The sequence below is a fragment of the Bombina bombina genome, chromosome 3, assembly GCF_027579735.1.
Source record: "Bombina bombina isolate aBomBom1 chromosome 3, aBomBom1.pri, whole genome shotgun sequence".
Classification (NCBI taxonomy): Eukaryota; Metazoa; Chordata; class Amphibia; order Anura; family Bombinatoridae; genus Bombina; species Bombina bombina.
Window position 1 is genome coordinate 601,533,865 of NC_069501.1, and position 15,155 is coordinate 601,549,019.

At 36.0% G+C, this 15,155-nt stretch overlaps 2 protein-coding genes across 2 annotated transcripts in view; both read left to right on the forward strand.

Moving 5' to 3' along the window:
- Positions 1 to 11,481: 11,481 nt before the first annotated feature.
- On the forward strand, positions 11,482 to 12,522 carry LOC128653734 (gap junction alpha-4 protein-like). Its single transcript, XM_053707200.1, has one exon. The coding sequence runs from the start codon at positions 11,482 to 11,484 to the stop codon at positions 12,496 to 12,498; it is 1,017 nt and encodes a 338-aa protein (XP_053563175.1). The 3' UTR covers positions 12,499 to 12,522.
- A 63-nt stretch (positions 12,523 to 12,585) lies between these two features.
- The window catches only part of LOC128653733 (gap junction alpha-4 protein-like), a 43,429-nt gene continuing 40,859 nt past the window's right edge, over positions 12,586 to 15,155 (forward strand). Inside the window, exon 1 of the mRNA XM_053707198.1 lies at positions 12,586 to 12,698. Coding sequence (XP_053563173.1) covers positions 12,687 to 12,698 — 12 coding nt within the window. The 5' untranslated portion in view covers positions 12,586 to 12,686. The remainder of the gene's footprint in view (positions 12,699 to 15,155) is intronic.

Here is a 15,155-nt window from a genome sequence, read left to right on the forward strand (position 1 = left end):
TAAAATAATAACAAATTTACCTGTAAAATAAATCCTAACCTAAGATATAATTAAACCTAACACTACCCTATCAATAAAATAATTAAATAAACTACCTACAATTACCTACAATTAACCTAACACTACACTATCAATAAATTAATTAAACACAATTGCTACAAATAAATAAAATTAAATAAACTATCTAAAGTACAAAAAATAAAAAAGAACTAAGTTACAGAAAATAATAAAATATTTACAAACATAAGAAAAATATTACAACAATTTTAAACTAATTACACCTACTCTAAGCCCCCTAATAAAATAACAAAGCCCCCCAAAATAAAAAATTCACTACCCTATTCTAAAATACAAATATTACAAGCTCTTTTACCTTACCAGCCCTGAACAGGGCCCTTTGCGGGGCATGCCCCAAGAATTTCAGCTCTTTTGCCTGTAAAAAAAAACATACAATACCCCCCCCCCCCCCAACATTACAACCCACCACCCACATACCCCTAATCTAACCCAAACCCCCCTTAAATAAACCTAACACTACCCCCCTGATGATCTTCCTACCTTGTCTTCACCATGCCAGGTTCACCGATCCGTCCTGGCTCCAAGATCTTCATCCAACCCAAGCGGGGGCTAGACATCCACTGAAGAAGTCCAGAAGAGGGTCCAAAGTCTTCCTCCTATCCGGCAAGAAGAGGACATCCGGACCGGCAAACATCTTCTCCAAGCGGCATCTTCTATCTTCTTCCATCCGATGACGACCGGCTCCATCTTGAAGACCTCCAGCGCGGATCCATCCTCTTCTTCCGACGACTAGACGACGAATGACGGTTCCTTTAAGGGACGTCATCCAAGATGGCGTCCCTCGAATTCCGATTGGCTGATAGGATTCTATCAGCCAATCGGAATTAAGGTAGGAATTTTCTGATTGGCTGATGGAATCAGCCAATCAGAATCAAGTTCAATCCGATTGGCTGATCCAATCAGCCAATCAGATTGAGCTCGCATTCTATTGGCTGATCGGAACAGCCAATAGAATGCGAGCTCAATCTGATTGGCTGATTGGATCAGCCAATCGGATTGAACTATATTCTGATTGGCTGATTCCATCAGCCAATCAGAAAATTCCTACCTTAATTCCGATTGGCTGATAGAATCCTATCAGCCAATCGGAATTCGAGGGACGCCATCTTGGATGACGTCCCTTAAAGGAACCGTCATTCGTCGTCTAGTCGTCGGAAGAAGAGGATGGATCCGCGCTGGAGGTCTTCAAGATGGAGCCGGTCGTCATCGGATGGAAGAAGATAGAAGATGCCGCTTGGAGAAGATGTTTGCCGGTCCGGATGTCCTCTTCTTGCCGGATAGGAGGAAGACTTTGGACCCTCTTCTGGACTTCTTCAGTGGATGTCTAGCCCCCGCTTGGGTTGGATGAAGATCTTGGAGCCAGGACGGATCGGTGAACCTGGCATGGTGAAGACAAGGTAGGAAGATCATCAGGGGGGTAGTGTTAGGTTTATTTAAGGGGGGTTTGGGTTAGATTAGGGGTATGTGGGTGGTGGGTTGTAATGTTGGGGGGGGGTATTGTATGTTTTTTTTTACAGGCAAAAGAGCTGAAATTCTTGGGGCATGCCCCGCAAAGGGCCCTGTTCAGGGCTGGTAAGGTAAAAGAGCTTGTAATATTTGTATTTTAGAATAGGGTAGGGAATTTTTTATTTTGGGGGGCTTTGTTATTTTATTAGGGGGCTTAGAGTAGGTGTAATTAGTTTAAAATTGTTGTAATATTTTTCTTATCTTTGTAAATATTTTATTATTTTCTGTAACTTAGTTCTTTTTTATTTTTTGTACTTTAGATAGTTTATTTAATTTTATTTATTTGTAGCAATTGTGTTTAATTAATTTATTGATAGTGTAGTGTTAGGTTAATTGTAGGTAATTGTAGGTAGTTTATTTAATTATTTTATTGATAGGGTAGTGTTAGGTTTAATTATATCTTAGGTTAGGATTTATTTTACAGGTAAATTTGTTATTATTTTAACTAGGTAACTATTAAATAGTTCTTAACTATTTAATAGCTATTGTACCTGGTTAAAATAATTACAAAGTTGCCTGTAAAATAAATATTAATCCTAAAATAGCTATAATATAATTATAAATTATATTGTAGCTATATTAGGATTTATTTTACAGGTAAGTATTTAGCTTTAAATAGGAATTATTTATTTAATAAGAGTTAATTTATTTCGTTAGATAAAAATTATATTTAACTTAGGGGGGTGTTAGTGTTAGGGTTAGACTTAGCTTTAGGGGTTAATACATTTATTAGAATAGCGGTGAGCTCCGATCGGAAGATTAGGGGTTAATAATTGAAGGTAGGTGTCGGCGATGTTAGGGAGGGCAGATTAGGGGTTAATACTATTTATGATAGGGTTAGTGAGGCGGATTAGGGGTTAATAACTTTATTATAGTAGCGCTCAGGTCCGCTCGGCAGATTAGGGGTTAATAAGTGTAGGTAGGTGTCGGCGACGTTGTGGGGGGCAGATTAGGGGTTAATAAATATAACATAGGGGTCGGCGATGTTAGGGGTAGCAGATTAGGGGTACATAGGGATAACGTAGGTGGCGGCGATTTGCGGTCGGAAGATTAGGGGTTAATTATTTTAAGTAGCTTGCGGCGACGTTGTGGGGGGCAAGTTAGGGGTTAATAGATATAATACAGGGGTCGGCGGTGTTAGGGGCAGCAGATTAGGGGTACATAAGTATAACGTAGGTGGCGGTCGGCAGATTAGGGGTTAAAATTTTTAATCGAGTGGCGGCGATGTGGGGGGACCTCGGTTTAGGGGTACATAGGTAGTTTATGGGTGTTAGTGTACTTTAGGGTACAGTAGTTAAGAGCTTTATAAACCGGCGTTAGCCAGAAAGCTCTTAACTCCTGCTATTTTCAGGCGGCTGGAATCTTGTCGTTAGAGCTCTAACGCTCACTGCAGAAACGACTCTAAATACCGGCGTTAGGAAGATCCCATTGAAAAGATAGGCTACGCAAATGGCGTAGGGGGATCTGCGGTATGGAAAAGTCGCGGCTGTAAAGTGAGCGTTAGACCCTTTAATCACTGACTCCAAATACCAGCGGGCGCCCAAAACCAGCGTTAGGAGCCTCTAACGCTGGTTTTGACGGCTACCGCCGAACTCTAAATCTAGCCGTTAGTGTTTTGGGATGTGGGGGGCAGTGGTTTAGGGGTTAATAGGTCTAGTTCATTAGTTGCAATGTGGGGGGCTGGCGGATTAGGGTTTAATAGGTTTAGTTTATTAGTTGCGATGTGGGGGGCTGGCGGTTTAGGGGTTGATACTTTATTATAGTGTTGCGATGTGGGGGGCCAGTGGTTTAGGGGTTAACAGGTTTATATAATGTTGGCAATGTGGGCGGCAGGCAGATTAGGGGTTAACAGGTTTATTTAATAGTTGTGATGTGGGTGGACGGCAGATTAGGGGTTACAAGGCTTATAGTATTTGCAATGTGGGAGGGTGGCGGTTTAGGGGTTAATAGGTAGTTTATGGGTGTTAATGTACTTTGTAACATTTTAGTTATGAATTTTTGTGAAACATTTTTGTTTTGCAAAATCCATAACTACTGGTCTCAGATTGCGAATGGATCGTGTCGGTATAGGCCGTTACACAAGGATTTTAGCCGGACCGCACAACCTGTAATACGGCACAATGGAAAATCATTTTTTGAGTGTGTAACGGGTTGTTGCATTACAGGCTAAAATGCTTGCGGTATAGCTATACAGCCGTGACTTTTAATACGGGAGACCTGCCATTCCACGCGCAATGGCCAATTTTTCAGTGGTATAAGCCGTACCACACCATACCACAAAACTTGTAATCTAGCTGATTGTCAGTTGTTTGTAGACTGACAACAGATTTTGCAGCGTTAAGTAAGTATGGCATTGTGGTGGCCATATTTTCTTTGGTTTTGTTTCAAATCAGGAATTTACAAAGCAAGATGACATTCTCTGTTGGCATGCAAATGCTCATTGTAGATTAGATTAACAAGAAACAAGTGTGCATTAAAAAGGTCAATTAATTGACTAGGACATCAAAATGTAGTAAAAAAAAAAAAAAAGGAAAATTTAGAAAAGAAACATTTAATTATGCCAGGGAAGAACTCTTGAAGGAGAAGGCAAGGCAGACCCAAGATCAGTTATAACAGTTAAAGGGAAAAGCAGAGATCTTAAATCACCAGCAAACAAAAACATTGCTGACACTATAGTTACATTACTTAGCACGTTCATTAAATGTTCTTTGCTGCCCCTATTCTGAATCTACATGAGAGTAGCAAGAAATGTCCATTAAAGAGGCCATGAAGTATACATTCAATGACCAAGTCATCAAAAGATGAAAACACATATTAAATATTAAACGCAAAATAATCATATATATAAAACAGTAAATATATATAAATGCATATGAAACAGTAAATGTATATAAATGCATATGAAACAGTAAATATATATAAATGCATATAAAACAGTAAATGTATATAAATGCATATGAAACAGTAAATGTATATAAATGCATATGAAACAGTATATATATATAAATGCAGATGAAACAGTAAATGTATATAAATGCATATGAAACAGTAAATGTATATAAATGCATATGAAACAGTAAATATATATAAATGCATATGAAACAGTAAATGTATATAAATGCATATGAAACAGTAAATGTATATAAATGCATATGAAACAGTAAATGTATATAAATGCATATGAAACAGTATATATATATAAATGCATATGAAACAGTAAATGTATATAAATGCATATGAAACAGTAAATGTATATAAATGCATATGAAACAGTAAATATATATAAATGCATATGAAACAGTAAATGTATATAAATGCATATGAAACAGTGAATGTATATAAATGCATATGAAACAGTAAATATATATAAATGCATATGAAACAGTAAATGTATATAAATACATATGAAACAGTAAATGTATATAAATGCATATGAAACAGTAAATGTGGAATATAGAAATGTTTGAGAACGCTTTTTTTTATTGTTGCTCTAGTAATACTTCCCCACTCTTTTTTAAACTTCTAATCTTAGGCTTTCTTGATCACATTGCCTATTTGAGATATTTAATAATACTGTGAAGAGCATTCTAAAATCTTTATCGTTCATTTCTTGAAATAGTTAATGGTTGGTTTTAAAATGTATTCTGGATCATTGTTTTATTGACATACCCAACATTTTTTTTCAGCTACAGTTTCTCCTCTGACTATGGGACATTAGCTTGCAGCATTTGACATTGAGTAGAATATATTATTTTATCGTTCTTTACAATATTTCCTGTTCTACTGTCATAAAACCCCAAAGCATAATAGACCACAGACATGCTTAACAGTTTCCAAGATAATTGTTCCTTCAAATGCTTTTCCTTTTTCTCTCCAAATCCAGCGTGCCTGAACGTAGAGCTCAATTTTTACTTCATCAAACCCAGGCACATGGTTCCAAAATGCCTCTGTGTGATGTATGTGTTAGTTTGCACATTTCAGACATGTTTGTGACGAAAATGCAGTTAAGGTTTCCTTCTGTTAATCATTCCATTCAAATCATGTTTGCACAAGCTTTAGTGCACAGTATACTGGTACAACACTACTCCATTTCTATTGGAGACCTTTCTTGGTCTTGACCAATAATTTATCTTCTATTTATTAATGACATTTCAGATAGTGGAAGCTGCAATACGAAGCGTCTTTCTTCCTTCTTTTTTTTTTTTTTTCCAAATATTTTTATTGAGGTATCAATGCATTACAACAAATAAATGACATAAAAGTAAAAGAGTTACAATAACCACTATATCTTCATATAGAGTTCAGTTTGTTGCATATCAAAAATATTAAACACAAATTGAAAATAAACCTCAAATTTTCCTCTTTTTTTGTTGCTAAGAAACTAGGACATTTTCAAATATTATTTTCATATATGATAGACTCTTAGAGATATAATCATAGCCATTAGGTCTCAGAAAAATTTAGCGATACAAAATACATACCTCACATTAAAACAAAAAGAAATAGAAAATGTCACAATAATACTTTCAAAATAAAAGATTGCGGTACATATAAGATAAACCGTTTAAGTAGCTCTTCCAATTAGGAAGATACATTATGGGGGGGGAGTAGATTATGACAGCGAGTAAACACCTCTTTCGGCTCATAAGATACGTAAAAGTATTTCTATGCTAACACACTGTGAAGCATGTCAAATATCTAAACTTTCATGAGGGAGGAACTCAACAAAACAAAACAAAACATTGGATGCAGGCAAGCCCTAAACCAACACTCATCAATGGACTTAACCTTATAAACCTATTTAACATCCCAAGTAACCAAAGGAAAGTAACTTCACCTTTATCTTCTTATATAGTGAGAGCATTAAACATCATATCCATATAATAACCTGTGCATAACTTCACCACTTCTCCCATGTAATAATGTGACTATCTGTATCAGATCTCTTAAGGTTTAGTTATCCGTCTGTCTCTGTTTTTAGGCACTACATAAAAATTGAGCGACATAAAACAGCACCCGACCAGCTGTCTCGGCCGATGACAGCCGGCCCAGAGCGACATCCTGCACCCTAGTGCCCAATAGGATATGGAGGGTGGATCTGTAGTGAGCGGGGCTTTAGTGGGAAGTATATTGGACATATGTATCAATAGCTGTAATAGGTGATCAGAGGGGACATATATGGTCATCGCACATTATAAAAGCAGTAATATAAATATACATGGACATTAAGCCATACCATAGCAGTGATATAGATTGTTTTGAAATTATAGATATTAACAATTACAGCAGCATTACTCTAGACTTCATATAACCCATCTAGACCAATCTTGCCATCCAGTCCCCTAAAGGCATTCAAGAAACATGTCTATGATCTCTATATAAGGCTATAACAGTAATATAGTGTTTCCTAAGGTCAAGTTTAACAAAACATAGAACAGACACAAAATAAGATAACATGATATTAAAAGGGAATATGGAGAGCAAAAAGGTTAGGCATTACATTAACATGCAGTTCAATTGCGTAAGTATGTCCATATTGTAGCCGTGTCTCCATCTATGACCAAGCATGGGGACTACAGTTTAACCAACACCTGCTCTCTGGGTGCCCAATACACACAGGTTGTAGCGGTTATCTCCGTGGACAGTACTAGCACAGGCTGTATGTGAGACAAACAACCCTCTTAGAACTGGAAAGCAAGATGTCCCATTAATCAAGCAGAGCTGAAGAGGTGATTCTAAATCTCCCGTGCCTTCGTACGGGTACAATGCCTGTCTCTGAGATAGTCTGTAGGAGCCACCCGTACGCAATGCGGCATGTGAGTGACAGAGCCAGACCATGCTGGTGTTGTAAATTGCAGAGTCAATTTGCGCACCTTTCCGGGCCTCCTCTTTGTGAGATCTAGACATTACCTCGTCTTCCACAATTGTAGAGCGTTTAGCACAATCGGTAATAAATCTTGCGCCCTCCGCCACAACAGGTCCTGTATCTCTGCATACTCTAACTCCAAGCTCCATAGCATCAGTGGTATTCCTTTCAGATACGGCTTGCTGCTTCTCAAACGGGTAACTGGGCAATCTCTTAGTGGATATAGATTCTAGGATTGCAGTAATCATTTGCTTCAGTTCAAGGAAGTGTGTATCGAGAAGTCCCAGAATTTTCACTTCCCACAAGGTAATCGCCATCTTGGTTGCCTGCATCCAGTAGCAAAATAATAAGTATACTGAGTTCCTGTTGTTTTACAGGTGTTTATGGTCAGTATTGCGATAATACAGCTCAAGTTAATCTGTCTGGTTTGACCAAGAAACCAGGAGAGGAGGGTGGGGATCCGCGGACCAGCTTTAAATGTTAAAGGTATCTATCACCCGGCGTTACTTCTGGCCTGCTTCATTCAGGGGACGTAGCTGCAATATTCTCCGTAAAGGCTTATGAATCCGTTCTCAATAGGAGACTCTGGAGAGAGAATCTCAAAGACCAAGTTATTATATAATAACTTATAGGTTAAACTTTGATTAAAGCTATTATTTGCTATCTAGCCTCAGGAGCTCTTCAAAAACACGTCTGCTTGATCTGGCAACTAGCTCCGCCCCCCCCTTTCTTCCTTCTTTTTGATCTTTAGCCAGCTGCTTAGAGAAGCCCTTTGTTATTGAATGTAAGCACAATTCAAGGTTCCAAGAGACAGAGAATTTATTAAGCCCTAGAACTGAAACCACTACACATAGATCAAGCCCTAACTAGTCAATTTACACAATTAAGGTTCTGAGATCTTACAAATAACTGTAGTAGATCAAGTGTCCAAACACCTTAAACGTAAAAAAATTTCAGTTAGTTAAAATCAGCATATAAACAGTAACCGGATATAAATGTTGCAGAAATATATATATATAAGTATAAGTTTGGGCTAATTTCTTTTCACTAAGAAAATCAATAAAATATATTATTTGGTACTTGGTAATAAGTTGAAAAGTTTTGTCTGGGCTTTATCATGTCATTTTAGCTGTTAAAGGGACATAAAACCCAAAATATTTTTCAGGATTCAGACAGAGGGGCCGATTTATCATCGGTCTGTCCAACATGATCCGTTCAGCGGATCATGTCCGACAGACATTGATGAATGCCCACAGCATATGTTGTCGGTATTTATCATTACACAAGCAGTTCTTGTGAACTGCTTGTGCAATGTCGCCCCCTGCAGATTCGCGGCTAATCGGTCGCTAGCAGGGGTGTCAATCAGACCGATCATATAGGATTGGGCGGATTGATGTCCGCAGCCTCAGACCGCTGCTTCATAACCAGCTTGATAATTCGGCCCGAGAGCAAGCAATTTTAAACAATTTTCAAATTTACTTCTATTATCAAATCTTTTTTGTTTTCTTGTTATTCTTTGTTGCAAAGCAGGAAGGTAAGTTCAGGAGTGTGCACGTGTCTGCAGCACTATATGGCAGCAGTTTCGCAAAATTTTTATACATTAGCAAGAGCACTAGATGGCAGCCCTATTTTCTGTCATATAGTGCTCCATACATGTACACATATCTAGATTTCTCTTCAATAAAGAATAACAAGAGAACGGAGCAAATTTGATAATAGAAATAAATTGGGGGAAAAAATTAAGTTGTATTCTCTATTTGAATCATGAAAGAGAAATTTTGGGTTTCCTATCTCTTTAAAGGACCTCTAAAGTCAAAATTTTACTTTTATGAATCAGATAAAGCACACAATTTTAAACAAACTTTCCAATTTATTTCCTTTATCAAATAGTGCAATCTTTTTATATTTACAGTTTTTAAAGCACCAGCTCCTACTGAGCATGTGCAAGAATTCACAGTGTATACGTATATGCATTTTGTGACTGGCTGATGGCTGTCACATGATACATGCGGTAGGAAATTTACACAAAGTTTAATATTTGTCAAAAAAAAATCAACGGCTTATTTGAATTGCTTTGTTTCGTTAGTGTGCATTTGCTGATTGGGCAATTCTACTGTATTTAGTGGTCCTTTAATTCGACGTGGTAGTTGACATAAAAACAGATCAACAGCAGGGGTTAACATGTAAATAATAATCAAATTATAGATTGCAATAAACACCTAAATGGCTAAATGTGCATGTTCTTGCCAATCTGTTACATAGCCCCTACCAGACCTAAACTACAGTGCACCATAACTACACCTAGACACAAATACAGGGCGTTACTGTTAACTGTGCAATACTGTTACAGCATCAGAACACACATAATGAATTGGAAAACTGTAAGACACAGAGAACACGTGTGGCATTGGGTTTATTTGTAACTTTCTATCTATGGTCTCCAGAGTTTTAGAGCTGCACTATTGCAGTGAGCTATGATCCTTGCTTTCTCTCTAAGGTTGTCTTTCTCTGTCAAATTTTGTCAATTTATGTTCCTCTACCTCCTTTACTTAGCACTACTTCTCTTGACCTGTCTATCCTTCCACACATTCATCATCCCTTAATATAAATAGGCTTTACATTTAGTGGTGAACATTTAGGGCTAGATTATAAGTGGAGCGCTAATTTAATGTGCGCTTGTAAATGGCCAAATTCACCTGTTTATGTGTGCACGTTAAATAACTAGCCATCACAAGTGGCTGGTTAATGCTACCGAATGCTCGCTCCAAATTTGCGCTCCGAAAATTAACCAGAGGGCAGACCTCTGGTTAATTTGAAAAAAGTCCCCCCAATTGCCCCCAAAATAAAGAGCATTGTTTCATTTAAATAATAAAATATTTGTGCATTTCCGTGTGCTGGTATTACAAGTGCACATTGCAAAAGCACAATTTTGCTCTCCACTTGTAATATGGCCCTTAGGGAGAAAAGTTTGTAATTTACTTTCATTCCTTAGCTAAAGAACGATAATATTCTGCCTGTCACCATCAGATGTTCTTTACACCAATATATTAAATTAATTTTGTGTAATAATTTATTGAAGCGTTATTTTTGTTTTTCAGAGTTTTAACAAGGTGGTTACCTTTTAATGTATTTTAAAATGCATTGTTAATATGTAATACATTAAATTGTAGATTTGGTAACTAAAATCACATTTACAGTATGTGTATGGTTGGCTGTAAAATCTGTACAGGACTGATGTTTAGAGTCACACTTACTGTATATACATTGGCAGGGTTCTCCACTGTAAAAGGTCCTTAAAAGTGAATCAAATTTGTGCTTTCTCTCTCTTGTCTATTTATTCAACATGTTTTTAGGTTCTCATCTTTTGTCTGCACAATTTAGCATTTTTGTATACTATGGCATTTTTTTATACATGTTTTTGCATAAAAGGTGAGTTCCCTTTCTTTGTGAATATCCTTTTTCAATATTCTTTTGTAAAATATTATGAAATTATATGAAGGTAGCACATTGTTATTAGACATTCATCAATATTGAATTGTGAAGATTTTTTTGTTTGTTTTAAAAGAAAAACAAAATTGAGGTAAAGTAAACTAAAACATCTTCTTGACATGCATTAGACAAAGGCATTTTAGATGAGAATATATAACATTCTGGTGCACATTACAGTTGTGTTGTCTATATTTTCAGATCCCTTTCTTCACTCTCACACTTCCTCCCCTTTCTCCATTGTATATATGAGCTTTAAATATTGCATGCTGCAGGGACCCACCAGTGATAGAAGTTAACTGCATATGCTAAACAAACAGCTATGGAAACATATACCAGACATTAGACCAAGCTTACGTGTGCAGACTAATGTAGCATGCTGGGTGGGAGTTAATATTAACATCTGACGTCTCCAACTGAATGTCTGACACTCATAATCTAAGAGAGAGAAAGCCTTCAGTGACACTGCAAGTAAATTTATAATGAATGTGTTTGTATTCACATCTATATTTTCTGTTTTAATATTACAGATACTTTATTGAAACATGGGGGACTGGAGCTTGCTTGAAAAACTGTTGGACCAAGTTCAGGAGCATTCCACAGCTGTTGGTAAAATCTGGCTTATAGTACTGTTTGTCTTCCGCCTCTTAATCCTAAGCCTTGCTGGTGAATCAGTATGGGGGGATGAACAATCAGACTTTGTGTGTAACACTAAGCAACCTGGCTGTACAAACATCTGCTATGACAAAGCCTTTCCTATCTCTCATATTCGCTATTGGGTGCTGCAGTTCATTTTTGTCAGCACTCCCACCCTCCTTTACCTAGGACACGTGTTATACCTATCCAGGAGAGAGGAAAAGCTCAAACAGAATGAGTTGGCCAGACTGGAGCACAAGGAACAGGAAGTAGATCATGTCAATGAGGTCATTAGAAAGAAGCGCATAAAATTCTACATACAAGAGGATGGAAGAGTAAAGATTAGAGGAGCACTCGTATTCACTTACTCAGCCAGTATCATCGTCAAGATCATATTTGAAGTTGGATTTCTGGTGGGTCAGTGGTTCCTCTATGGATTTGTGATGCATCCATTGATTGTGTGTGAAGGAGACCCATGCCCCCATAAAGTTAATTGCTATGTGTCCCGTCCTACAGAAAAAACAATCTTTATCATCTTCGTTCTAGTGGTTTCTCTCATCTCCTTAGCACTTAATTTACTTGAGCTGGCGATTTTGATTGGCCAGACCATTTACCGTACTGCAAATAACAGTCCTCAAGCTGCATATCTCAAAGAAGTAAACATGTTGCCAGATAAAACATTTAATCAATCAAGTGTTTCAGCTCAGGAAAACTCGTGTCTTTACTTTGGCATACATAAAAACCATCCTCCCTGCCCATTATACAAAATGTCAAATGATCAAAACTGGACCAATTACAATACTGAAAAACAACTTGCCCTTAGTGTTGGGATCCATTCCCCTTTGGATCATGATGTTTTTAGTGGCCATTCAATACCCACCTCAAGCAGGGCAAGTAGTTCCACCTCTAAAAAGCAGTATGTTTAAAAAACAAAAAAAACAAACAAACAACTTTCATAGAAGAATGAGTGTGACTAAGACATCATTTTTCTTTCAATTTCACTATACTGTGTGAATTTAATAGTGGTGTTACCAAGATGTTTTGCACTTTTTGACAAAAGGAAGGGATCACTAAAAGAATCAGATCATCGAGGATTTTGCATTAGTTGGACACAATGCCTAAAAAGGTAAGACGATTTTGTATTTTAATTTCAGAAATCACATCTACAAATGAATACCATTACTATACATTGTGGATAACGTTTATCTCAAAATATGTAAACAAATGTATTGGGATTTTTGTTTTTTTTCACTCTTTTCTCTAAAATGTGTATTTTCTTTTAACCATGCCCTGATATTTTTCAATAATATGTTTTAAACAGTAAAAACTTGTGACAAATCTTAATAGATATGTTTGAGAACAATTTTAGCTGAAAATAGCCACATTTATTTGAAAACAAATTAGCCATTCAAAGTGCAGGTTTCTTTTTCTTATTATAACACAAATCTAATACTATATACTGATTTTTCTGTACCTGTTTATTACCCAAAAAAAATTGCACCTTTACAGGCACACGTTAAATAACCAGCCATTACAAGTGGCTGGTTTATGCGATCGCAAGCTCGCAACCTGCATGAAGCAGTTATAAGGGGTTAAAGTGAAAGGATTTATGGGTGTTAGAGAAAAAACGGTAGCTAAAGTGCATTTACATAGGAGTCAATGGGGGACTATGCTTATTTACATATATATTTATGTATTTATATGTGTATATACACATATAAACACATAAATATATATGTATATGTTCTATTTATTTATTGCTGCCCAACGATGCGCGAGTTGCCACCTGCACTGCACAAGTTGTTTGTGTGCTTCTGCCAGCATGAAAACGAGGTTCCCATTGGAGTCTATGGATTCCGGCAACGCGAATGCCAGCTAGTCACATTGTAACTTCCTTGTAATACCAGCGCACATGTAAATGCTCTGGTATTGCTAAGTTAAGCACACATATCGAGCTCACGTAAGCGCAAATGTGCGCTTAACGTGTAATCAAGCCCTATAAGTTATAACATTTAATTATTAAACATGTCTGAACTATTGTCCATAACCCTGCTATATTCTACTTAAAAATGTATACAACTTAACGAATCATAGATTAAAGGGACATGAAAGCAAGATTTTTTCTTTCATAATTCAAATAGAGAATATAATTTTTTACAACTTTCCAATTTACTTCTATTCTCTCATTTGCTTCATTCTCTTTGTATCCTTTGTTGAAGAAGGAATGAAGCAATGCACTACTGGGAGCTAGCTGAACATATCGGGTGAGCAAAAAACATGATGCATATTTGTGCAGTCAATAATCAAAAGCTCCTGAGCTTACTTGGGTATCCTTTTCAACAAAGGATACAAAGAGAACAAAAACAAATTAGAGAATAGAAGTTAATTGGAAAGATGTTTAAAAATCACGTTCTATCTGAATCATGAAAGATACTAATGTCCCTGTATTATTATTTACTCATAGAAATAGTGAATATATTGGAAGAAAAAGATAATTTATGATAATGTGTTAAGAATTACCTTACTAACACCCACAAGAAGATAATATTGCATATTTCATAATCCAATGTTCTGCACATAGCAGAATATGTTCTATTTATTCTTAAATAGCTATCTAAATATATACCTAATGGATCTTTGCAGAAATATATATTCATAACTATATATATATATATATATATACATGAATATATAGAGGTATAGATATATACAGATATATATAGGAATATCTATTTAAAAATACATAGAACATATTCCCCTATGTGCAGAACATTGGAATGTGAATTATTTACAGTAAATACACAGTATATACCTTATTAAAAATTAATATTGCATAATTATAATTTTGTATGTTTTCAGCTACTTGACTGCAAAGGGCTCCCAATGCACTTTTATATATGTCTATATATGTATACATATGTATTTATATGTTTATATGTGTACATATGTCTGTAAATACATATATACACATATAAACACACATGTACACACATAAACACACACACACATATATATATATATATATATATATATATATATATATATATATATATATATATATATATATATATATATATATATATATATATATATACACACACATACATACATATATGTACCTCTATGTTAAAGCCCTTTGCCTGCCTTTTTTTTCTAACACCTGATACCTCATATCTTTGAGCCCTTATAACTTTTTTAAACATTTTTTATTAAATAGTATTATTATGAGTGTAACTGTACAAGTGGCTTGTTATTGCTACCGCAACCTCTGAAAATTAACCAGCGGTCAGATCTGTGGTTAATTTTAAAAATGTCACCCAATTGCCCCCAAAATACAGTGGGGTGTAGCTGTTTAAAAGAAAAAAAGTAGCATTTTTCATTTTTTTTTAAATAACTGCAAGAAGCAGTTATGAGGGCTTAAATTAAAAAAATGGCACTGAAAAGTGCCTTTACATTGCGGTCTTTGGGGACTGTGTGTTCCCTGTAAATATATACGTTTATGAAAATATACATATATATTTATGTGTTAATATGTGTATATACTCATATTGACACATACATATATATGTATATAGTCATATTC

Bases quoted from the DNA above. Each gene is read 5' to 3' on its own strand.
- LOC128653734 (XM_053707200.1), top strand. From the start codon at position 11,482: ATGGGGGACTGGAGCTTGCTTGAAAAACTGTTGGACCAAGTTCAGGAG.